The sequence below is a fragment of the Staurois parvus genome, unplaced genomic scaffold (genome assembly GCF_062004578.1).
Source record: "Staurois parvus isolate SC_StPar_1 unplaced genomic scaffold, SC_StPar_1.0 ptg001252l, whole genome shotgun sequence".
Lineage (NCBI taxonomy): Eukaryota > Metazoa > Chordata > Amphibia > Anura > Ranidae > Staurois > Staurois parvus.
Window position 1 is genome coordinate 58,764 of NW_028319048.1, and position 24,683 is coordinate 83,446.

Here is a 24,683-nt window from a genome sequence, read left to right on the forward strand (position 1 = left end):
GTTGGACCCCCTTTGCTTTCAGAACTGCCTTTATTCTTCATGGCAAAGATTCAACAAGGCGTTGGAAACATTCCTCAGAGATTTTGGTCCATATTGACATGATAGCAACACGCAGTTGCTGCAGATTTGTCAGCTGAACATCCATGATACGAATCTCCAGTTCCACCAAATCCCAAAGGTGCTCTATTGGATTGAGATCTGGTGACTGTGGAGGCCATTGAAGTCCAGTGATCTCATTGTCATCTTCAAGAAACCATTCTCTATAAACCCTAGAGATGGTTGTGTGTGAAAATCCCAGCAGATCTGGTGACTGTGGAGGCCATTGGAATACAGTGAACTCATTTTCATGTTCAAGAAACTGTTCTCTGTAAACCCTGGAGATGACAGTTTTTGAAATACTCAGACCAGCCCATCTGGCACCAACAACCATGCCACATTCAAAGTCACTTAAATCCCCTTTCTTCCCCATTCTGATGCTCGGTTTGATCTTCAGCAAGTCGTCTTCACCGAGTCTAGATGCCTAAATGCATTGAGTTGCTGCCATGTGATTGGATGATTAGTAATTGTATTACCAAGCAATTTAGCAGGTGGACCTAATAAAGTGACCAGTGACTGTATATCACATACCTCCCAACTTTTGAACTTCAGAATGAGGGACACTTAAGGGAGGAAGTGACCTGCAGTGCACGTAGCACGCTGTGGTAAAATGTGCATGTGGCCAAACTCTTATCAGAGGGAGGGGCTTAAGGGGTGTGGTTAAACAAAACCCAAACTTCCTTGTCTCTATAAAATATGCTTTGATTGCCTTGCCTGAGCCTTTAAGAAGAAATTCAATAAAATAGTCAGGGATTGCATAGCAACCAACAGCTGTTGAGACAATGAATGCAGGGAACAGAAGGATGTAATGTACAGAATACAGAGGCAGGGAGTATGTAATGTACAGAATGCAGGGGTCAGGAGTATGTAATGTACAGAATGCAGGGGTCAGGAGTATGTAATGTACAGAATGCAGGGGTCAGGAGTATGTAATGTACAGAATGCATGGGTCAGGAGTATGTAATGTACAGAATGCAGGGGTCAGGAGTATGTAATGTACAGAATGCAGGGGCTGGGAGTGTGTAATGCATATTAAGAGTCAAGAGTACAATCAAAAAGAGTGCAGGAGTCAGGGGTGTGAGACGCATAGTGTAGGGGTGGGGAGAGTGCAAAATACCCCCCCCCCCCATAAGCAATACTGTCATCCCACTTTACCCTTTCAAAAAAAAAATACCACTCCCTCCCCTCAATTTTTTTTTTTTAATCAAGCACTAATTTGCGCTCTCCCCTTCCCCCAATATACTGTAAATCCTCTCTCCCCCTCCCAGAACAGATCGGCAAACACAAATCCCCCCCTCCCCCAACATAAATATTCTTCCCCCTTTCTCAGCACAGGTCTTCATTCGCTCTCCCAAAATCCCCAGTCCCAGCACAATTCCCTCTTCTTCTCTATTCTAGCACTTATCCCCACGCCCCTTAGTTCCCCCTCACAGCACAAATCCTCCTTCTCAGAATAAATCCTCTTACACCCCTCCAAATCTCCCCCCCCCAGCACAGCCCTCCATTCCAGTACAAATCCTCTCTGACCCAATTCCCCCTCTCCAAATCCCCCCAGCACAAATCCTCTTTCCCGCAAGCTCCCTTCCCAGTACAACAAATCTAACAAATTTCTTCTCCCAGCAAAAATGCTCTCCTGGCTTCAAGTTCCTCCCTCCAAAATCCTTCTTCTATCACAGATCCTCCTCCTCCCAGTGTAAATCCTTTCCTCACTTCTAGCTCAAATGATCTCCCCCAAATCCCCCTTCCAAGCACAAATCTTCTTCCATCCCTCAAATCCCCCCTCCCAGTACAACTCCTTATCCCAGCACAAATACCCCACCCTCAAATCCCCTCCCAGTACAAATCCTTCTCCCCCTCATCAAACCTCCCATCCCCAAATTTCCCTCCCAGCAAAAACCCTCTCCCAGCACAGATCCTCTCCTCCAAGTCCTCCCTTCCAACACAACCCCTCCTTCATCCTTGGTAAAATCCCCCCCATCCTCTCCAGCACAAATCCTCTTTCCCCCAAATCCCCCACACCAGCACCTGTCCTCCTGCCAGTTCTATCACAAGGCCTTCCACCCATATTCCCCCTCCCAGTACAAACACTAAAAACACAAATCATCTCTCCCTCTAACATAGATCAATACATCTCAACTGACTCAGTTTTGGTGTAACCTTCCAAGATATGAACAAAATCCCCCAAATCCGGACTAAGGACCCGTTCACACATTCCATGTCATTTACATTCAAAGCTCACTGCAATTGTGATCTGAAGCGGGCGTCAATGTTAATTCAATGACACCCCAAATGCTGTTCCAAAACAGTGTGTTTGCCTGTTCCAGATCATATGGCACAGTAATACCATGTGATCTGATTGCTGTGCATTTTATAAAGCAATGCATGCATTCAAATGAATGGGCTGAAATAGCACTGCGCCTGGATTGCATGTGAATCGCAGAGGAACGCACAGCCCTTTCCCCTATGATTCATGGTGTGATCCAGTCATGGTGTGTCCTGGAGCCCAACAAAGACCAAATGCCGGAATGAATTCTGCCACTGGACTCCACTAACTTGCCTGGCAGGGCGGCGCTAGCTTGGGCATCTGGGGCGATTGCCCCGCATCTGTTTTTGGGTACCTGAGCTCGCACATGCCAGGATTGTCACCTCTGGGGCAGACAAAATCTCTTTGATTTGGGGGGGAGGGAGAGGATTTGTACTAGGGGGCACTTTAGAAGGAGAGAGGACTTGCGCTGATTTCATATCCAACCCCCCCAGCACAAGTCCTCTCCCCTGTATTTACTACAAGACCTCAGATCAGTGCAGCTCAGGCAGAGCGGTGTTCCTCCTCCTCACCCCTCTCCTCGTGTCTATGTACAGGAGAACATCTCAGACAAGGAGGAGGAGGTGGATTCAGTCGCTCTGCGCTGTGTATGTGTGAGAGGTAGATGGTGGTGAGAGATGCTGGCCGCCATACAGAGATATACTTGTGGTGTGTGGGACCCCAAAAGTGTTGAAAAAAAACGAGCCATGATCCACTTTCACAACACCGCATTGTGGGAACTCACAACCATGCAGGGGGTGTGCTGGACATTTTGGAGCGTTTCCGCTTGTCACGCATAAGGAAGCCCATTCACGTGACAAATGACCCAAAGAAGTTTCGGAACTTTAAAAAAAAGTGGATCATGGCTCGTTTTTTTCAACACTTTTTTGTGCACTTGCAGCATGTTTGTTGCACGGTAGACGCATGCCTGCTACCCATGCTTGGGGTGTCATTAACATTTAATTATGCTGTAAGTGCAATGTGCGTTTGCAGTGCATTTCCAAAATGTGCGACAAAGCGTGTATTTTCTTCATAATAGTATGTGATGCATATTAGCACATCATGCCTTTACCTTGCAGGGGATTTTTTTCCCTGGTTGCGGTTTCCTACGGCTTTAATAAATATGGGTATTATAATGTCTCTTACCAAGACGCTCTGTGTGCTCCTGTATCAGCTGAACATCTGCAGCTTCTATCTCATTGATTTGTCCTCTCTTGGTGAAGTACAAGATACTGAAGGTGCACCTCCCAGTGTTGGTTGGGTCATCAGTGATTTCAAAATGTTTGACATCTGATACATGATCCTTGAAATGATGTGAACGAAGCAGATCTGTTATCCAGGAATAATCATCATTCGTTGATCTGGAGAAGATTGCATGTATGCCCTAAAATGAAAAAATGAACATATAAATATTTCCATGCATGCAAAGCTGTTGGTACCACTGTATGAAAGATAATTAAAGCGGGAGAATGAGCTTTGCTGATTGGAGAGCTCTAGTTCCGACTCAGCAGGTGGCGTGTCAGACCTCCGCAGAGAGACCACTGCTTCCAAACAGAAATCAAAGGTCCCTCTCTGTTGCATGCTGCAGGGAACAGGCTTTTCTACTCAGGCTGGGGTTGCCACCTGTCCAGGATTCACCCACACAGTCCGGGTTTTGAATCATGTGTCTGGGTTTCAGTCCACCAGATTATACCAATGGTGGGCGTGGCTTATAGGTAAAGGGTTAAATAGAGTCTGAACCTACTATATTATACACAGCAGACATATAACAGATTCCTCGTACCCACAAATGATACTTGAATTACTGTGCTGCAAGTAAGGCTCTCACAGACACACATACACCTCAGGACAAATGATCGTCTTTTAATTTAAATATTCCATTATATTTGCTTCTTATACAAACATAATATAGACAGGGAGCTGGATTCTTTCCCAGATACACAGAATATAACTGGATATAACATTTATAGGTAACATTGATCCAGGGAATATCCGATTGCCTCTCAGGGGATCAAGAAAGAATATTTTCCCCTGCAGCACCCAATTGGATCGTGCTTTGCTGGGATTTTTGCCCTCCTCTGGATCAGTTGAGGGTATAGGATTATAATTTTGTTTGGTTGAATTAGATGGAATTTTGTCTTTTTTCAGCCAGACTAACTATGTATTTTGTTTGAGCTTAACTTAAAGAAGAAATTCTGTAAATAAGTTGGGAATTATTTATCAACCAGCAATGTTTGAGGTGATTGTAGCCATATTAATGAAGCATGTAATGTATAACAAAGTGTATAGAGTGCAGAATGATGGGACGTGGGAAAGGTTACATGTAGCGTAACACACAGGAGGGTGGGGGTGGGCTAGGCAACATAAAGTGCAGCATGCAAGATGAAGGGGCTTGGAATCATAGATGCACAACACGGAATACAGAATGAGTCGGTGTAGAATAGGGAATGTACAGTGCAGAGTACGGAATGGGTCGGTGTAGAATAGGGAATGTACAGTGCAGAGTACAGAATGAGTCATTGTAGAATAGGGAATGTACAGTGCAGAGTACGGAATGAGTCGGTGTAGAATAGGGAATGTACAGTGCAGAGTACGGAATGAGTCGGTGTAGAATAGGGAATGTACAGCGCAGAGTACGGAATGAGTCAGTGTAGAATAGGGAATGTACAGTGCAGAGTACGGAATGAGTCGGTGTAGAATAGGGAATGTACAGCACAGAGTACGGAATGAGTCGGTGTAGAATAGGGAATGTACAGTGCAGAGTACGGAATGAGTCGGTGTAGAATAGGGAATGTACAGTGCAGAGTACAGAATGAGTCGGTGTAGAATAGGGAATGTACAGTGCAGAGTACGGAATGAGTCGGTGTAGAATAGGGAATGTACAGTGCAGAGTACAGAATGAGTCGGTGTAGAATAGGGAATGTACAGTGCAGAGTACGGAACGAGTCGGTGTAGAATAGGGAATGTACAGCGCAGAGTATGGAACGAGTGGGTGTAGAATAGGGAATGTACAGTGCAGAGTACGGAATGAGTCGGTGTGGAATAGGGAATGTACAGTGCAGAGTACGGAATGAGTCAGTGTAGAATAGGGAATGTACAGTGCAGAGTACGGAATGAGTCGGTGTAGAATAGAGAATGTACAGTGCAGAGTACGGAATGAGTCGGTGTAGAATATCAAATGTACAGTGCAGAGTATGGAATGAGTCGGTGTAGAATAGGGAATGTACAGTGCAGAGTACGGAATGAGTCGGTGTAGAATAGGGAATGTACAGTGCAGAGTACGGAATGAGACGGTGTAGAATAGGGAATGTACAGTGCAGAGTACGGAACGAGTCGGTGTAGAATAGGGAATGTACAGCGCAGAGTATGGAACGAGTGGGTGTAGAATAGGGAATGTACAGTGCAGAGTACGGAATGAGTCGGTGTGGAATAGGGAATGTACAGTGCAGAGTACGGAATGAGTCAGTGTAGAATAGGGAATGTACAGTGCAGAGTAAGGAATGAGTCGGTGTAGAATAGGGAATGTACAGTGCAGAGTACGGAATGAGTCGGTGTAGAATAGGGAATATACAGTGCAGAGTATGGAATGAGTCGGTGTAGAATAGAGAATGTACAGTGCAGAGTACGGAATGAGTCGGTGTAGAATATCAAATGTACAGTGCAGAGTATGGAATGAGTCGGTGTAGAATAGGGAATGTACAGTGCAGAGTACGGAATGAGACGGTGTAGAATAGGGAATGTACAGTGCAGAGTACGGAATGAGTCGGTGTAGAATAGGGAATGTACAGTGCAGAGTACGGAATGAGTCGGTGTAGAATAGGGAATGTACAGTGCAGAGTACGGAACGAGTCGGTGTAGAATAGGGAATGTACAGTGCAGAGTACGGAACGAGTCGGTGTAGAATAGGGAATGTACAGTGCAGAGTACGGAACGAGTCGGTGTAGAATAGGGAATGTACAGCGCAGAGTACGGAACGAGTGGGTGTAGAATAGGGAATGTACAGTGCAGAGTATGGGATGAGTCGGTGGCACCAAGACATACACAATGTGGTCAACATGCAGCATCTTGACACTGGGACACATCTCCTTGATCCAGATCAGTTCTCAGGTTGCAGAAGGGTCCCCACAGAAGCTTTCTGCACAGCTGTGATGTTCAACTGTGATGGCCATCTCATCTGGGGACCGGGGCTCTGACTGGGCCACCCACCAGTGCAGCTCCTTAGAAACACCTGGTAGAAGCAAGTCCATGGCAACTTGCTCCACAATCTGAGTGGGGGTCATTTCCTCAGGCTTGGAGTAGGTAGTAGTCTTAGAGTAGGTGCATGAACCCAGCTCTCCAAGCCAGCCAAGGTAAGAGTCACTTCCAGCCTGCCTAGTATTTTCACCTTTAGCAAATTATAATCTCTTGCATGTTCTGGGGAAAACTCCTCCTACAAGCTGTAACCAGTGCTCTGCTGGACACTAATAGAAGTCACAAGACTGCTACATACTGCTGATGAAAAAAGGTATTTAGCAGTTTATATAAAAGTTTACTAAAATAATTTCATTTCCATGTTCTGTGTACTGTGGGAGAGCGGATATAGTGAATGCAGGGTCCGGGGAGAGCGGATATAGTGAATGCGGGGTCCGGGGAGAGCGGATATAGGGAATGCGGGGTCCGGGGAGAGCGGATATAGTGAATGCGGGGTCCGGGGAGAGCGGATATAGTGAATGAGGGGTCCGGGGAGAATGGATATAGTGAATGCAGGGTCCGGGGAGAATGGATATAGTGAATGCGGGGTCCAGGGAGAGCGGATATAGTGAATGCGGGGTCCGGGGAGAGCGGATATAGTGAATGCGGGGTCCGGGGAGAGCGGATATAGTGAATGCGGGGTCCGGGGAGAGCGGATATAGTGAATGCGGGGTCCGGGGTTTAGTAACACTTTAAGTCCTGCTAGATCCCTTCAGGCCGGCCCCTTTTGCAGGTATAGCTATGTAAAACATTAAAAATAAGTGCTTATATTGTTTAAAACCCAGAAATACACTTCTCACCCTGATCTTCACATGCTCAGTTGCTCTATATTTTTTGACACTGTGCTGAAAAATCAGAGCCACTAGAGACTGATCTGCTGACAGCCTAAAGATTTATTGCTGTTCAGGGGCTCTGAGCTTCAGGAAAATGGCCGTCTCCAGCAAGAAGAAACAGGAGAAATGCTGGAGGCAATTTACACCTCACACTGATTTTGGTGGCATAATTATTAATGTGGATGTATGTTCCTTACTAAAGAACATTATTTTTGATCACGTTGTTATGGGTAAAGTTCCAATTTTAGCCCAACTCCCATAAACTTTAAAATGGTCCCTTGCAGTGGAGCTGCACTTGCACTAGAAGAGTTAATTGCTTGTTTAGGTCTAGGGAACACTAAAATAGTTACTTATCTGCTCCTCCATGCCACTAGACCAGTCCCCACAGCGTCTTCTCCCCAATGTTCCACCTGTCTAAGGTCCTTACAGTATGTCATCAAGACCAGTGCAGGGTCCATAGCCCAACACCGGACAAGACGATGCTGAGGGACAGTCCAATGCCAGAGCATGGGGGGGACACTATCTGCCAGGGAGAAAAGGATAAAGTAAGTAAAAAAAAAAGTACTTTTTCTTTCCCTTAGTTTAAACAAGCAATTAACACTTGTACTGCAGGTGCATCCCCACATTTTAAAGTTTCCTGGATTTGAGCTTTAAACTATGTTTTGGGAGAATCACACCCGTGGTCACAAATTGTCATCGCATATCTATTCCTTACCTTCATTAAGTTCTTTTTGTGTTTTTTCTCTGAAAGAATAAAAGACAAATATTAGACATTGTGGAAAGACATCTTCAGAAGCAGAGTTCAGCCAAGGCAGTCTCTCTACATCTCTGACAGGGGCCCTTTAGGTGCTTGGGGGAAATGTGAGGATAACCCCCTCCATTGGTACATACTCCCTATACAAAGACCACACCTAATACTGAGCTTGTAATTGTAGCACTACCCCCGCAGGTAATGCTGTTAATAACTGGTTCTTTCCCAAAAGGTACTGAGGCCGCCAGCCACCCAAGCAACAGTCCAATCACTCTGGTCAAGGGGCTGTCTTTTTGTGATTTATCGCTTGTATAACTTGTAATAGGGAGAGGGGTTGGGGACAGGGGATACTTCATAACGTTTAGCTCATAGCAATTGGAAGAAAATCTCTTCCCTAAGTCTTTCTGAACAGATTAAAGTGGTTGTAAAGTCTCAAGGCTTTTTACCTTAATTCTATATATGAAGGTAAAAAACCTGTGTGCAGCAGTGCCCCAACCCCCCTCCAAATATTTGCCTGAACCCCATTGCTATCCATCGATGTGCATGACAGCCTCGGCTGTCCCAGGTCTCTGCTTCCTCATTGGCTGATGTCAATCACATCCAGTCAGCCAATGGAGGAGTGAGGAGGCAGGGCCAAACCACAGCTCCGTGTGTGAATGAACACATGGAGCAGTAGTTTGGAAACACACCTGCTCAGGTGCCCCCATAGAAAGCTGCTTGCTATGGGAGCATCCGACAGAAAAAATGAGCCAGGAGCTCCGGCAGGGGACCCAAGAAGAGGAGGATTGGGGCTGATCTGTACAAAACCACTGCACAGAATAGGTAAGTATAGACATGGTTGTTATATTTTATTTCAAATGATTTTTATTGAAAGATTTTACACAATACAAAACAAAGATCAGTACGGTTCACCATAGAATATATACATACTTAAATGAGGGAGTAAGAGATAAGAGATACAACCCCACCAATTGGTCAGGGGTATATAAACAATTAGCCAGTGTATCAACGTGTCATTTGTTCAGTGTGAGCCGTTAGGTAGAGGAGAAACGTTTTATAAGTTGGAACAGGGTAGGGAGGGGGGAGGCAGAGGTTGGGAGGAGGGGGGGGGGGAGCACCAGTCTAGGACATAGAGTCATAATGTTATTCGTTTGTGATTATGTTATCATTTTATAGAGCAATTGGGGTTGTGTAGCCATAAGGACCATTGTTTGGAAAATTTATGGTGAGAGGCGTCATTAGTAAAGGCTGATCTTCTTTCCATATCGCACTGAAAGTTCAGATCCGTTATAAGGGTAGAGAGAGAAGGGGTTTTTGAAGAATTCCAGAGTCTAGTGACATTGAGTTTGGCGGCTGCTAATATATGGATGATGATAGTACGGGATGTGATGCTAAAATTTTCGATTGCTATGTGTAGGAGAGCGAGGGCTGGGTCTGGAGCCACTTGGGCCCCAGCAATGGTAGAGATCAGTTGAAACACACTGTTCCAGAACGATCTTAGGGATTTGCAGGACCAAAGAATATGAAGGGTTGAACCTGTTTCTCCACAATTTCTCCAGCAAGCGGGTGAATGTTGGGGATAAAATAATGCGAGTTTGAGAGGTGTGAGATACCATTGGTGCAAAATTTTTATGTAAGATTCCCAGTGGGAGCTACATCTGGACGCTCTGTGTGTGATAGTAAAAGTTTTTTCCCATGTGTGGGGTTGTATTGGGTGGGAGAGGATTTTTTCCCAGTTGGATAAAGAAGTGGTTTGAGCGGGAAACAATGTACTGGTTATAAGCTTGTAAAAGGTCGATATTCCTTTCTTAGGGTATTGTGGTTTGGTGAGGAAGAGATATGTAGTTGTAGGTATTTTCAAGAGAAGAGGGATATTCGTCCTTTTTAGGGAGTGAGCTATTCTTAAATAAGTAAACATTTCTTTGTTAGGAAGGTGAAATTTCTGTTGAATAGTTAGAAAGGAATCTAGTTTGTGGTTTGTATAAAGGTCTTGTATATGAGATATGTTTTGCTTTTCCCATTGTAGAAGGTTCAAAGAGGGAGTGATATAATGAAGTATTGTGATTGGGGTGAGGATTGCCTTTGATTCTGAGGAGGTCTTTGATAAAAGGTTGTACCAGGCTTGTATGGAAGCTTGGACGCAAGGATGTTTGTGTATAATTTTGGGTTGGGAGGATTGTGGTAAGAACAGGATATCACGTGGTGATGTCGAAAGGTGTGGGAGTGTTTCCATAGTAGTCCACGCTTTTTCGTTAGTTGGATGCCACCAAAAATAGAGTTGATCTAGAAGTACTGCGCTATAGTATGATTTTAAATGTGGGAGACCTGCTCCTCCTCTAGAGATTGGGCGTATAAGTAAGTTCGTTGTACACCTGGGTTTCTTCGAGTTCCAGAGGAATTTGGAAATAGCTGATTGTATCTTGGAGAAGAAAATATTGGGAATGGGTATAGGGAGTGTGCGGAAGGTATAAAGAATTTTAGGTAGTATGCAAATTTTTAGAGTGGCCACTCTCCCTAGCTTCGATAATGTGGATGTACGTAGGGTTTTAAGTTCTTGTGGGATAGAATCAAGTAGTCGTTTATGATTTAAGGCATAGAGCTGATCTGTTGACGTGGTAAGTTTAATGCCTAGATAAGGAATGCTTTGGTGTTCCCAAGAGAAGGGAAAGCGGTGCTTAAGTATTTTCTGAAGCTTAGTAGATATGTTGAGGTTTAAGATAGATGATTTGGGCACGTTAAGTTTGTAGTATGATACTTCTGAGTATTTTAGGAGATGAGATTGGATCGTTTGGAGTGATTTGTATGTATTTGTAACCATTAATATGATGTCATCAGCAAATAAGCTTATTTTGTGTTCTTTTTTGAGATGGGTGATCCCTGTGAACTTCGAGTCCTCTCTAAGTTTAGAAGCTAAAGGTTCAATAAGAAGGGTGAAAATTATGGGGGATAAGGGACAGCCTTGTCTGGTTCCATTGGAGATGTGAAAGGCCTGTGAAAGCGTGCCATTGGTTAGTACTCTCGCTGATGGGTTTGAGTAGAGGGCAAGGATTGCCGATAGCATCCAATCCGAGATTCCAAACTTTTGGAGTGTAAGTGTCATAAAATGCCATTGTATTCGGTCAAATGCTTTTTCAGCATCAAGGGATAGAAGTAAAGCGGGTTGTTTGTTATTTTCTAGTGTGTGGATAAGGGAGATGAGTCTTCTTGTTGCGTCGGGTGCTTGGCGACCTGGGACAAATCCTACTTGGTCTGGGTGGATTAGCGTGTAGGGAAGCAGTCTTCGGGCAACCAATTTGGCGTAGAGCTTTATATCTGTATTCAGCAGTGAGATCGGTCTATAATTTTGAACTAGTTGGGGGTCCTTGCCGGGTTTGGGGATAGTGGTGATTATGGATTGGAGCATTTCACTGGGAAATGTACCTGCGGATGCAGCATGGTTAAAAAGAGTAGCCAGGTATGGCGTAAGGTGAGGAGCAAGTGTTTTGTAGTATTCGTTGGTAAAGCCATCATTCCCTGGGGACTTGTGTAAGGGTAGGGTTTTTATAGAATCCTCAATTTCCCTGGGAGAGAATGGAGTGGAGATGGAGGTAAGTTGTGATGGAGAGAGCTGGGGTAAATTAGTGGAGATTAAGAATTTTTGTATGGACTCTCTTGTTGGTTGATGTGTGTCTGGATCATCTCTGATGTTGTATAAGGTTTGGTAGTAGGTTGCGAAAGCATCGGCTATGTCTTTAGGATTTGTGAGTGAGGTACGGGTATTTGGGTGTAATATAGAGGGAATTTTGGATTTGAGGCGTTTTTGTTTAATTATTTTTGTCAGGAGAGAATTTGCTTTATTTCCTAGGGAGTAAAATTGTGATTTCGATTTTTGAAGATTAAGGTCATATTTGTATAGTAAGAGGGATCGGAGCTGATTTCTATCCGAGGTGAGGGATGCAGAAGTGGTGGTGTTGGGGTTTTGTTTGTTAAGTTGTTCGTTTAGTTTTATAGAAGCTAGGAGTTGGTCGATTTGTTTAGATCTCTGTTTGTTAATTCGAGAGTTGAGTTGTATGAGAATACCTCGCATATATGCTTTATAGGCGGGCCAAAGTGTGGTTATAGAGATGTCAGGTGTGTTATTTAGATCAAAAAATAGGTTATGAGCATCTAATACATGTTTTAAATTTTCTGGATTCTTCAATATAGTAGAGTTCAGTCTCCATATGGGAGGAAGCGCTGAACGGTGAGAGTCGTCCAGGAGTATGTTGATTGGAGTGTGATCTGACCATGTGATGGTGCCAATGTTGGATGACGTTACATGTTGTAAAGTCCACTTATCTGTGATAAAGAAATCAATCCTGGAGTAGGACATGTGGGCAGGGGAGTAATAGGAGTAGTCTTTTTCGGTGCTATGTTGACACCTCCAGATGTCATAAAGATCGTGGTCGAACAGGAAACGGTTGAAGTTTTGTTTTGAGGATCTGTTCTTAGAGGATGAGTCCAGGAGAGGGTTGCCGATAATATTGAAGTCTCCGCCGATGATGAGTCTGCCTTGTTTTTTGGAGGAAATGATGTTATAGAGTTTCCGATGAAACTGGGTCTGATTGTTGTTTGGACCATAAACATTCACTAGGGTGTAGAGAGTGTCATTAATTTTACAGATCAGAATATGGTAGCGACCTTGGGGGTCAGCTACTTCCGAGACATGGCTCAATTGTACTGTGTCCTTAATTGCTGTAAGAACGCCATTATGCTTCTTGGGATTGGTGGCCATATACATGGTAGAAAATCAATGCAGTTGTAGTTTGGGGGTCTTGGATGTTGCAAAGTGAGTTTCTTGTATGAAAATTATGTCCGCAAGGGATGTCCGAATTTCCTTTTGAAGCATCGATCTTTTGAAAGGGGAGTTTAGACCACGTACGTTTAGAGATGTTATGTTAATCATAGTGTATATTTTCTGTTCGGTGTGTAAGGTGGTCCAGTTGGTATTTAAAGCGTTGAACGCGTTAATCTACGTTGAGTGGATATAGTTAGAGTAGATAGATTGTCATGGTCTGGGTCATGCAAAGTTGGCTTATGCGGGGATTCAGAAGCTGCATTCTTGATGCATTCGGTAGAGGTAGTGAAACCGGTGATATGTCTATTTGACTGATGGTGCATGAAGAGAAGGGTGCGGGTACGGTTGCAAAAAATGCAAGAAACATGGGTAGCATGGTATGCTACTTCAACTTCAAAACTGGGGGGTGAAAACAAGCATTGACCATCCATAGGGTCATGCCAAACAGTATTCTGTAACCAAATAATTTTCCTTAATCGGGCCGATCGCCAGATCTTGATACAGTTGTGACCAAAATTATTCAACCCCCAATGCTGTAAAGGGGTTTAGGGACTATAGTGTACATTTGGAATTGTATTCAGAATCAAATCCTACAAGGACGTTGTAACTACCCAAATGCAACTAAAATGACATCAATTGTTTATGTAATACAGTAGTAAATGGTTCTTATGTGGTTTCTTCATTGCCACAATTATTCAACCCCTTAAAGACTACCACTCTGAAGAACAGAGGTTCATACAGGTGCTTTCCATCAGGTATTGAAAACACCTGTGGATGTCACCGAGCAGCAATCAAGCATAATAAGCACCAATTAGGCAGCTTTAAAATGACTGTGATACTCAGCTCCTTCTAGACATTTACTGGTGTGGTTACAAACATGGTGAAGGCAAGAGAATGGTCCAGGAAGACAAGAGAAGAGGTGATTTCTCTTCACAGGAAGGGCAATGGCTATAAGAAGATTGCAAAGATGTTAAACATACCAAGAGACACCTTAGGAAGCATCATTCGCAAATTCAAGGCAAAGGGCACTGTTGAAACGCTACCTGGTCGTGGCAGAAAGAAGATGCTGACTTCGACTGCTGTGCGCTACCTGAAGCGTAGAGTGGAGAGAAGTCCCCGTGTGACTGCTGAGGAACTGAGAAAAGATTTGTCAGATGTGGGTACAGAAGTTTCAGCCCAGACAATAAGACGCACACTGCGTAATGAAGGCCTCCGTGCCAGAACTCCCAGGCGTACCCCCTTGCTGTCTCCAAAGAATAAGAAGAGTCGACTGCAGTATGCCAAAAGCCATGTGGACAAACCACAAAAGTTGTGGGATAGTGTTCTGTGGACTGATGAAACAAAATTAGAACTGTTTGGGCCCATGGATCAACGCTATGTTTGGAGGAGGAAGAACAAGGCCTATGATGAAAAGAACACCTTGCCTACTGTGAAGCATGGTGGAGGGTCAATCATGCTTTGGGGCTGTTTTGCTTCTGCAGGTACAGGGAAGCTTCAGCGTGTGCAAGGTACCATGAATTCTCTTCAGTACCAGGAGATATTGGATGGAAACGTGATGCAGTCCGTCACACACCTGAGGCTTGGGAGACGTTGGACCTTTCAACAGGACAATGATCCCAAGCATACCTCCAAGTCCACTAGAGCATGGTTGCAGAGGAAAGGCTGGAACATTTTGGAGTGGCCATCGCAGTCACCAGACTTAAATCCGATTGAGAACCTCTGGTGGGACTTAAAGAAAGCAGTTGCAGTGCGCAAGCCTAAGAATGTGACTGAACTGGAGGCCTTTGCCCATGAAGAATGGGCGAAGATACCCGTAGATCGCTGCAAGACACTTGTGTCAAGCTATGCTTCACGTTTAAAAGCTGTTATAACTGTAAAAGGATGCTGTACTAAGTACTAAGATTGAATGTCACTTGGGGGTTGAATAAAACTGATAATGCTGTGAGCACAGAAAAGACATTTGTGGTTATTTCATTATAACTGTTATGTTATATTTGTCTGACCTACAAGTGCCTCTTTAATGTAAATGTAAGCAAGATGACTGAATGATCAAAAGCAATGTCAAACTGGCCAAAACACTCAATTTCAGTGGGGGTTGAATAATTTTGGTCACAACTGTATAATGGGACGTCGTAGAGATGAGTGATGGAAGTATGTAGTTTGAGGATGGATGAGGTACTAATGTTATGTTCAGCCTGCTTCCATTTGATGAGCTTCGCAGGAAGAAGATTGTTGGGGGTCTGTGGGTATTATGTTCCACATTTTCAATAATTCAATGCCCGCTTCTAGGTTTCTAATAGTGTAGGTTCTTCCCTGGTGTCTGACCGTTATTTTTGTGGGGAATCCCCATTGGTATGCGATACTGTGATTCCGCAGCGCTTTGGTGATAGTAACCAGTTTTTTACGGTTAAGGAGTGTAGTTTTAGAAAGGTCTGCGTATAACTTGATATTTGAGTAAGATGGTGATAGTGGTGGAGGGTTTCTGGCTGCTGACATTATTTTCTCCTTTATATGGTAAAAGTGGATCCGCGCCAGAACATCCCTAGGGATTGATGCTGACAGGAAAGACGGCTTGGGTATTCTATGAGCGCGGTCAATTGCGATCTCTATATCTGAGAGAGACGGTATAAGAGATTTCATGTATTGTTGTATAAAGGGTAGTAGTGCCTCGTTGGTGATGTGTTCAGGAATACCTCTAAATTTGATGTTGTTGCGTCTTGAGCGGTCCTCCAGGTCCGCCAGCTTTAGGTTAATTTGTTCAATGTCTGAGGTATGGTCAGCGTGTGCATCAATTATGTCATTGTGGGCAGTAATGATTTCTCCCATCCGTGTCTCAATATGTTGCAGTCTGTGGTCATGATTCTGAATCACGGTAGTGATTTGGGCTAGCGATGCTGTCAAATCGCTATGTAGCGTCTGCCTTAGTGAGAGGAGCATATTTTTCATGCAGATCTCCGAGATAGGTTGGTCAGACACCGGGAACGACTCAATTATTGGGAGATCATTGGGATGCTGAGGGGATGGATGGATGAGGGTTTGGCACATGGATATATTGTCAGTGTCCAGCCGTGGTCTGGACTTAGCTGGGCTGCCTGATGTGGGTGTCAGGGGAGGAGAAGACTCACCAGGGTCCCCTGGGTAGAGTGGATACTGCAGCCTGGGATCTGTGTGCTGTGTCCTGTCATCCTCTCCCTGCTTGTCAGCTCCGTTCCGGCAGCCGGCGCCATCTTTGATCCCTGCCTGGATTACAGGGAAGAAAAGAGTCAGTTTCCCGGGCTGTCCCGGGGTTTTCCGTCGGCGTGGCATAGGTAGGGAGGGTTGTACACCTCTGCCCTAATGTGCTGTGGGGTTGTTGTCCCTCAGAGCCGGTGTGTGCCGCATCGGGTCTGGCTTATGGACGGAGCGGTGTTACTCCACGTCCATACAGGAGCCGGCCGCGCATGCGCCCCCTGTTGTTATATTTTAAAAATAAAAATTGTACCTTTACAATCACTTTAAGGCCTCACAGCTGGGGACCATGAGGTAAGTCTCTTTGGCATTCAATCTTCTCCTTTGTAATTGTGAATATTGAACAGTCTAAGGCCTCACAGCTGGGGACCACAAGACAAGTTTTTGGCCATCTGGTTACCTTGCACCCGTGCACAGTTACTGGTACCCAGTGCATCATCCAGTACACAGTCTCAAGGAGGAATTTAGGGTCAGTACTCACAAGTCCCCAGGACATAAGCCACCTCCCAGCTTCCTCCAGGCACAACCCAGTGAATGAGATAGCACCTCTCAGGACCAGATCTCTTAATGGTGTTGTCCTGCAGGAAGTTCTAAGCAAAGTCTATTTAATCCTTTAATCCTGGCACCTCCAAGGCCTCCTAGAGCAGCTGTCAGTCCACAGATTGCCTGGCAGCAGAAGCTCCTGCACCTCTGGAACCCTCCTGGGGAGAAGGAACCCTGATCTCCAGTGTCTCAGACTAATTATCTCAATTCCAACCCCTAATGGGCACTCCTCCCCAGGGATTGGCTGGAACACAATAGACATTCAGATTAGTTGATTTGAATTTCCCAACCTAAGCTCTAGAAATGCTTTCAGAGGCAGGAGGAAGCAGTCATAGTCCCAGCCTGGGAGACCCTGAATAGTACAGAACAAACGATTACTGGTTCCTTGATTGCAGAAGAAGCCAAAAACTAAATTTACCCAGCATCCTGCACTAGGAGGGTGCTACATAATATTCGTAAAAATGCAATATTTTTATAGGAGGATAATAGAGGAATAAATTACTGAAATGTCTCCATTACCTGAAGCCTCCTTTAGGATGTGGTGGATGTGTCGGAGTTTATTGGCCATTATTCTCTCCACTGATAGAGGGTTTATTTTATGTTCAGTCAGAGATTCCATTTCTTCTTTGCTCAGGGTCAGGAGTTCACAGTCCCGGTATCCCCCGTCCATCCATCGGGCTATAATCTGTTTCTCCGAATTTATATCTTTCACATCTCTTATCACAACTTTTATGTTTCCTGGACCTACAGAGCAGACAAGACTATAAACTAGACAATACATGTAAGAACCTTCCAAGCATACTGTAGCTCTACAGAGATGGTCAACAAAACACAATTCCTACATTCAACTGTTATAGTAATGTAGCGATACCCCCGAAGGGGCTGCTTAAGTTTGTTCACTCCGCCACTCTTCCTTTCAACCCCAAGAACTGTCTCAGCCCACACTGGCACACCTGGCAATAGTGTAAGTGCAAGGACCAATGAAAAGCACACACTTTATAATAAAACACAGAGATCAGCTTTACTGTAGACCTCTATGGGAAATAATAAACATTAACAACCAGTATATGTTAGGAGAATCAAGAGAACAACAAATACTGTGACGGAAAGCAATATAACTCACTTTTACACTCGGGCTGCTTTCAGGGGATTCCAACCATGAATAACCCCAAGAGCAGAGGCAAACACTTAAATGGCAACCTCAAAGTGGATTTAACTCCTCTTCATAAATTTGGCCCCATGATGTCCAAGCAGGAGGAGAGCAGAAGAATGACTCTCTGTTGTGTCAGACTTCTTCCTTCTAAACCCCGACACCATGACCCCAATAGGAAAACACTGTACCCAACTGATGCTTAATAGCTACTTTAAAGGTAAAGCTATTCCCTCACACACTATGCAATATAGAGGCCTGACTACGCATGCGCGTGCTCGTATGGCACCAGTAACTTCAGTCTCTTTGTAACTGGATGAATGTTGGGATCTTCAGCTAGCCACTTTCGTTGGTGCACTTAAACTCCTTAAACACTTAAAGTGTAATTGTAATCCTGTGGCAGTATTTGTATAGCAAAGTGAACACGGTGTCTGTTCAGCAGGGCCATCTACACAACCCAGTGCCTGGTGAATATGAGCAAGGTATGATGTCTCTGTATGTGTGCAATGTTCCTGTCATCTGACAGTGGGAGAAATCCCTCTCACCAGATCCTGTGACAAAGGCCCAAACGATCGTCCTGGAAATGACAGGTTCCTCTGGTCACCTCACGATGAGCACTTCACACTGTCAGTGTAGGCACTGTACTGTAGACCACTTCTTTCAGTTTGGATGTTCCTTTGTCTGATGCAGATCACCAAGCATCCAGTGCACTGCCCATCAGCACTTCTTTGCCAGGTCCAATCTCTCTCCTGCCACATGCAATCTCCCTCTCCCTCAGGAGAAACCCCAAGCTGGCCCCTTCACTCTGCTCTCCCTAAGCATGATGGCTTTCGTGGTTCTTTTTTAATTCTATCTCCATATTAGCCTATAAGGCCGTTTCTGTTCAAAACTCCATCGTCCACAATGCTTTGCAGCTGCACTTCCTGCTTGAAAGAGTCCTTGACATTGGCTCCTTTAATGGCTCTCATAATTGGCTCTCTCTCTCTTACAGTCTGAGAGGAGAAGGGGGGGCTGAAATCCCTCACTGCTTTGTCTGTGTCAGGGCAAGTGTCAGGTTACACAGGAGAGGCCAGTCAGCAGATCACAGCCATGAAACAGGATTAAATCTCTCCTGCTACACACTCCCCCCACCAAAGAACCTTTGGTCCTCCAAAGGCAGTAACAATCCTTGACCTGGTACATGCTTGATATATACACGCGGAGAAAACAAATTAGTACACACAGGAAATTAAATTATTCACACTTGCATAAGAATCTGGCAGAGGAACCTCCCACCATGTAGCAAAGTGAGGGTTGTCCTGCCCATAGGCCACACTAATGGGAATGGCCCAACCAGATGTGCCAGGGGGTGAGTTGGGGCTGTTCTCTACCGAAACTGCTGTAGGAGAACCAGGCGTCACGAGATTCCTTCTAGAAGCATGTACTACTTCCTCAGAGTTTTCACCCAACACATCATATGTCAGTCTTTTTGGGGGTTGAATAACTCTACGCTCTCTCTGTTCTCTGGGCTCTAGCAATGGTTCTGGCGTTGCTTCCGATGTTGGTTCTGACACTACTGACTCATCAACCCTTGCTTCTTGCTCGACGCACTCTGTCTCTCCCAGTTCAGCTTCCTCCACGTCTTCTCCCTCAGCAACAATGGACCCAGAGTCTTCAGGTTCTAACTCGGATAGAGAAGGCTCAGGCTCTTGCAAATCTTCTGTATGTTGAGCCTGAGGTACAAATTCAGGAGCCTCTGGCCTAAGAGGAACTACGTCAGTCACTCCAGTGGAACAAGGAGTGGTGGGTTCGGAAATGTCAGATGGCCACAGCAAATCTGTCCCTACCTCCTCACTCTCACTGTCCTCTTCATTTACAGGAGGTGGTGTGGGTTGAGACCTGGTCACAGGTCTAGTTCTCTGAGAAGTTGAGGGGGTAGACTGTGGATCAGATTGTGATGGTAGACGGACTGCATCCGACAAAGGCAAAAGGTGGTTGCGGTGCCAGGTTTTGAGTGGGCCAACACCCTTTTCCGGTCGAATCTGGTAAACTGGCAATCCAGGCAATTGTTTGCAGATGACATAGGGCTCTGATCGCCACCTATCCGCCAACTTGTGTTTTCCAGGGATGCCCAGATTTCTCAGTAAGACTCTGTCTCCAGATTGTAAGTCCTGTACTCGCACTCTGAGATCAAAGTTCCCCTTGTTTCTCTGTCCCCTGGCGTCTGAGGTGGCTTGAGCCTTCTCATAAGCAATCTTCAGGCTTTTCCTTAGGCGGTCCACATATCCTCTATGGGAAGCTGCAGAGGTATGGTCTACAGAGGTTCCAAAAGCCAAGTCTACTGGCAGTCGGGCTTCCCGGCCGAACATCAGCCGGTAAGGAGAGTATCCTGTAGCGTCGTTGGCAGTGCTATTGTAGGCATGTACGATGGCTGCTACATGCTTACTCCAGTGTTGCTTTTGCACTGAAGTCAAAGTCCCGAGCATATTCAGGAGGGTACGATTGAATCTCTCTGGCTGAGGATCTCCCTGAGGATGGTATGGAGTAGTCCTCGACTTTTGGATGCCTAGTAGACTCAAGAGTCTCTTGATGAGATTGCTCTCGAAATCTCTCCCTTGGTCTGAGTGGATACGTTGTGGTAGTCCGTAATGCACAAAGAACCTTTCTACTAAAATCTTTGCCACAGTTGATGCTAACTGATCTCTAGCAGGAAAAGCCTGGGCATACCTGGTAAAATGGTCAGTCACTACCAGGATATTTCCCTGTCCACTCTGATCCGACTCCAGGCACAGGAAGTCAATGCACACCAACTCCATGGGTCCCTGACTTTGAAGGTGGCCCATTGGGGCAGCTCGTTGAGGCAGAGTCTTCCTCTGAATACATCGGATGCAGGAGTGACAGTAACTTTCAACTTCTGTCCGCATGCAGGGCCAGTAGAAGCGGTCTCTTACCAAACAAAAGGTTCTTTCTGGTCCCAGATGGCCATGGTCATCATGGAGAGCAGTCAGCACCGTTTCTCTGTGTTTTGCGGGCAAAAATAGCTGCCATTTCTCTTCAGGATCATCAGAGGGGCCCCTTCGGTAGACCACTCCGTGGCGTAACTGTAGCCGATCCCACTCATGATGTAGCCGCCGGGCCTCCCTTGACGATGTAAGAAGCAAATCAGGGCTTTTGCTTTCTAAAGCATTCAATACTAGGCCGCAGAGGGGGTCTTCCAACTGATCTCTTCGCAGCTCCTTCCTGGAAAGCTTGGGCAGGCCTTCACCCCCAACCTTGACGATGTAAGAAGCAAATCAGGGCTTTTGCTTTCTAAAGCCTTCAATACTAGGCCGCAGAGGGGGTCTTCCAACTGATCTCTTCGCAGATCCTTCCTGGAAAGCTTGGGCAGGCCTTCACCCCCAACCTGGGTGACATTGCAATAACACCTGGGAACGCCAGATGCCGAAATCCCAATGTCTTCTGCCCTGGACCCACCTCTTGTTCGGTATTCCACTCCTTGGCATAAGGCTCGTACCCCTTCAGAGGGCACCTGAGTCCACTCTTCTGGGGAATCCTTGGAACAGTGAGGTCTTCGGGATAAGGCATCTGCATCCCTATTCCCAATCCCTGGCCGATAACTGAGGCTGAAAGTGAACTCCGATAAGGCAGCTAACCACCTGTGGCCAGTAGCATCCAGCTTAGCTGTAGTGAGAATGTATGTGAGGGGGTTATTATCTGTTTTTATCACAAATTCTGCTCCATATAGGTAATCTCGAAGTTTGTCCACTACTGCCCACTTCAAGGCCAAGAATTCAAGCTTGTGGGTTGGGTAGTTCTTCTCAGCGGACGCCAAACCCCGACTCACATAGGCGACAGGTCACAAGCATCCATTCTGTTCTTGATAGAGGACTCCCCCTAACCCATCTCTACTTGCATCCACATGCAATTCGTACGGCTTGGCTGGGTCTGCATAGGCCAGGATTGGAGCGGTGGTTAGACTCTTTTTCAGCCGTTCAAAGGCCTCTTCACACTGGGTTGTCCATTGTCCTTGAATATATTCCCTAGGCCTCCTGGGTCCCACTGCTGGCTTCGCAGGTCTAGAAAGATCTGCATCATCATTGTCTTCTTCGTTTCTGAGCAGTTCATTGAGTGGACGGGCTATCCGAGCGAAGCCCTGGACGAATCTGCGATAATAGGAGCAAAACCCCAGGAAAGATCTGAGCTCTGTGACATTTGTGGGCCTCGGCCACGAAGTAACAGCTTCCAGCTTCTTGGGGTCAGTGGCCACTCCATCGGCAGATACGATATGACCCAGGTAATTGACCGAGGGTTGGTAAAACTGGCACTTCTCCAAAGACAACTTCAGACCCTCATCATGAAGTCTCTTGAGTACCTTCTCCAATCTCTCCTCATGTTCCTCTAGGGTCTTCCCGAACACAATGATGTCGTCCAAGTATACCAGTACTTCAATTAAATTCATGTCACCCACCGTCTTCTCCATCAGCCTTTGAAAGGTGGCTGGAGAGTTGCACAAACCTTGAGGCATCCGGTCAAATTCAAAGAACCCTATTGGGGTTATGAACGCGGTCTTTTCTCGGTCTTCTGGGTGCATGGGGATCTGGTAATACCCATTCTTCAGGTCCAGCACACTGAACCACTTTGCCCCTGATAGGCTTTGCAAAGCATCCTCTATCCTGGGGGTGGTATACTGATCAGGAACAGTTCTTCGGTTTAGCGTCCGGTAGTCGATGCACAATCTTAAAGATCCGTTCTTCTTCCGGACCACCACTATCGGAGAGGCGTAAGGGCTTCGGGACTCTCTGATGATGCCTGTCCTCTTCAACTCTGCCAATTGCTCACGCAGGTCTTCCAAATCTCCCAATGGAACTCGTCGAACCCTTTCCCTGAATGGAGCGTCTTCTCGAAGCCGGATCCGATGATGGGCACTCTCTGCACACCCCACATCGAACTCACTTCTGGAGAATGCAGCCCGCCACCCTAGGAGTTGATTCTTCGCTCTCTCTCTCCATTCCGGGGAAAGGGGGGTGTTCCTTGGGTAAAACGCATCGACAGGGATTTCTTTCTCTCTTCCGTCCCCTAGCTCAGTGGGCAAGATTGGAGTTGCAGGATCCACATGTCCTAACAGCACCCGAGCTGGGATTTTCACTGGGGCAGCAGTTGGGTTATGAACACTGACCGAAACCTTTCCGTGGCTCCTCCGTAGCGCTTTTGTTGACACTACCTCTGGGAGGATCTCCACTCCTGTGTTCACTTCACAGCCACCAGCCTCAAGGACAATGAAGGGGCCTGGCTGCTTCCAGGTCAATTTGACTGATGCCTGTAAACACGCCACCTCTCCGGGTTGTAGCACCTTCTCATGTTGATCCAGGCGCCATATCTTCCCTATTCTTTCCGCTGGGGTTCTCCTTTCTTGTACCAGGCGCTGATATGCTTGCCTCAGCATGGGATGTACAGAAGGGGGTTGATCATTGGGCTCTTCGACCAATGGCGCCAACAGCCTTCTGACAAGATTGGTGTTGGTCCCTATGATTAGGGGACTCCTATTGGCCCCAGGCGGCCGGGGACAGATGATGGCTAAGGCTTCGAAAGTCTCAGCCTTCCCTGTCATGGAAGGATCAAAAGTTAGTCTGACCGATAGGTAACCATCATAGGGAAACTTCTGGGTTCCTATGCCCCATATTTCCAGATCTTCCAGCTTCTGCAAGGGCAAATGCTTCAGATGCTTGTCATAGAAATCTCGATACAGAAGGGTTACTTGGGCTCCGGTGTCCAGAAGAGCCCTGGTATAAATCCCTTCTACCTGAATCGGGACGACAGGGGAGGGTCCCACTAAATTCTCAGGGAGTGGTGAACAGGTAGCTGTCTTCTTCTGTTCTGCAGTTCTTATCCTTACTCCCCTCCTGGGGGAGTTTTGACTCGGCCTAAGCCGTGGTTGACTCCCAGGTTTGAGGTGTGCACTGACTCCCTGAGGTGAAGTGGCATCTTCCCTAGGCTGTTTGTAAGGGATGGTGGGGTCCTTCTGGATAGGACCAGATTTTCTCCTCGCCCCCCTTTTACTTGGTTGAGTGGAGCTAGCTGTGGTGGTGGGGTCCCTGGGTTGCTCCTTCACCAGGGCCCTCTGAAGTTTTCCGCCGGTTTTTGGCGCTTAGCTTCAGGCTTCCTGGGGCTCGGACAGACTCTCCTGACATGTCCGGTCCCTCCACAATTAAAGCAGGTCATTTGAATGGTGGGACTAGTTGCTTGCGTTGGGGCAACTCCTGACAGGTTTTCAGAAACTGCTCTCGTCTCTCTTGCTAAACCCGACGGTCCCGCCATTAGTAAGGTCACCATCTCCATTAATTGGAACACCTGAGTCTTAAGGAGTTCAACTTCAGGGGTGTCACCTCCCACATTGACTACCCGGACCCCTACAACAGAGTCTGACTGTCTCTCTTTGTCATCCAACATGGCTTCCTCCTCTCTCACAGTCCGGATCAAGTCTGGATAGTTCAGGAGGCCACCATCTCGCCGAGTTCGTAATAGAATGGCAATAGGGTCTAGGGGCCTGGCTCCCCGTAGGACTTGTTGCGCCCGAACCTCATCTACTCTTTCAGGGCCTATTCCCCTTTTTAGCAGAATTTGGTGTATTATCTTGTCTAGACGTCCCATGTAACTGGAGAGTTTCTCCCCTTCATTTTGGTAGGTATGCTCTAGCTGATAGATGAGGTCTGAAGCCTTCTCAGTGCGCCCAAATACATCTTGTAAAATATCTAGAT

At 46.1% G+C, this 24,683-nt stretch overlaps 1 protein-coding gene across 1 annotated transcript in view; it reads right to left on the minus strand.

Annotated features, from left to right (window-relative positions):
* Positions 1–24,683, minus strand: part of LOC149437833 (uncharacterized) — a 59,530-nt gene that overhangs the window by 23,368 nt on the left and 11,479 nt on the right. Inside the window, exons 3-5 of the mRNA XM_089660540.1 lie at positions 17,319–17,543; positions 8,177–8,205; positions 3,545–3,782 (exon numbers count right to left, since the gene is read on the minus strand). Of these exons, the coding sequence (XP_089516666.1) occupies positions 3,545–3,782; positions 8,177–8,205; positions 17,319–17,543 (492 nt within the window). The remainder of the gene's footprint in view (positions 1–3,544; positions 3,783–8,176; positions 8,206–17,318; positions 17,544–24,683) is intronic.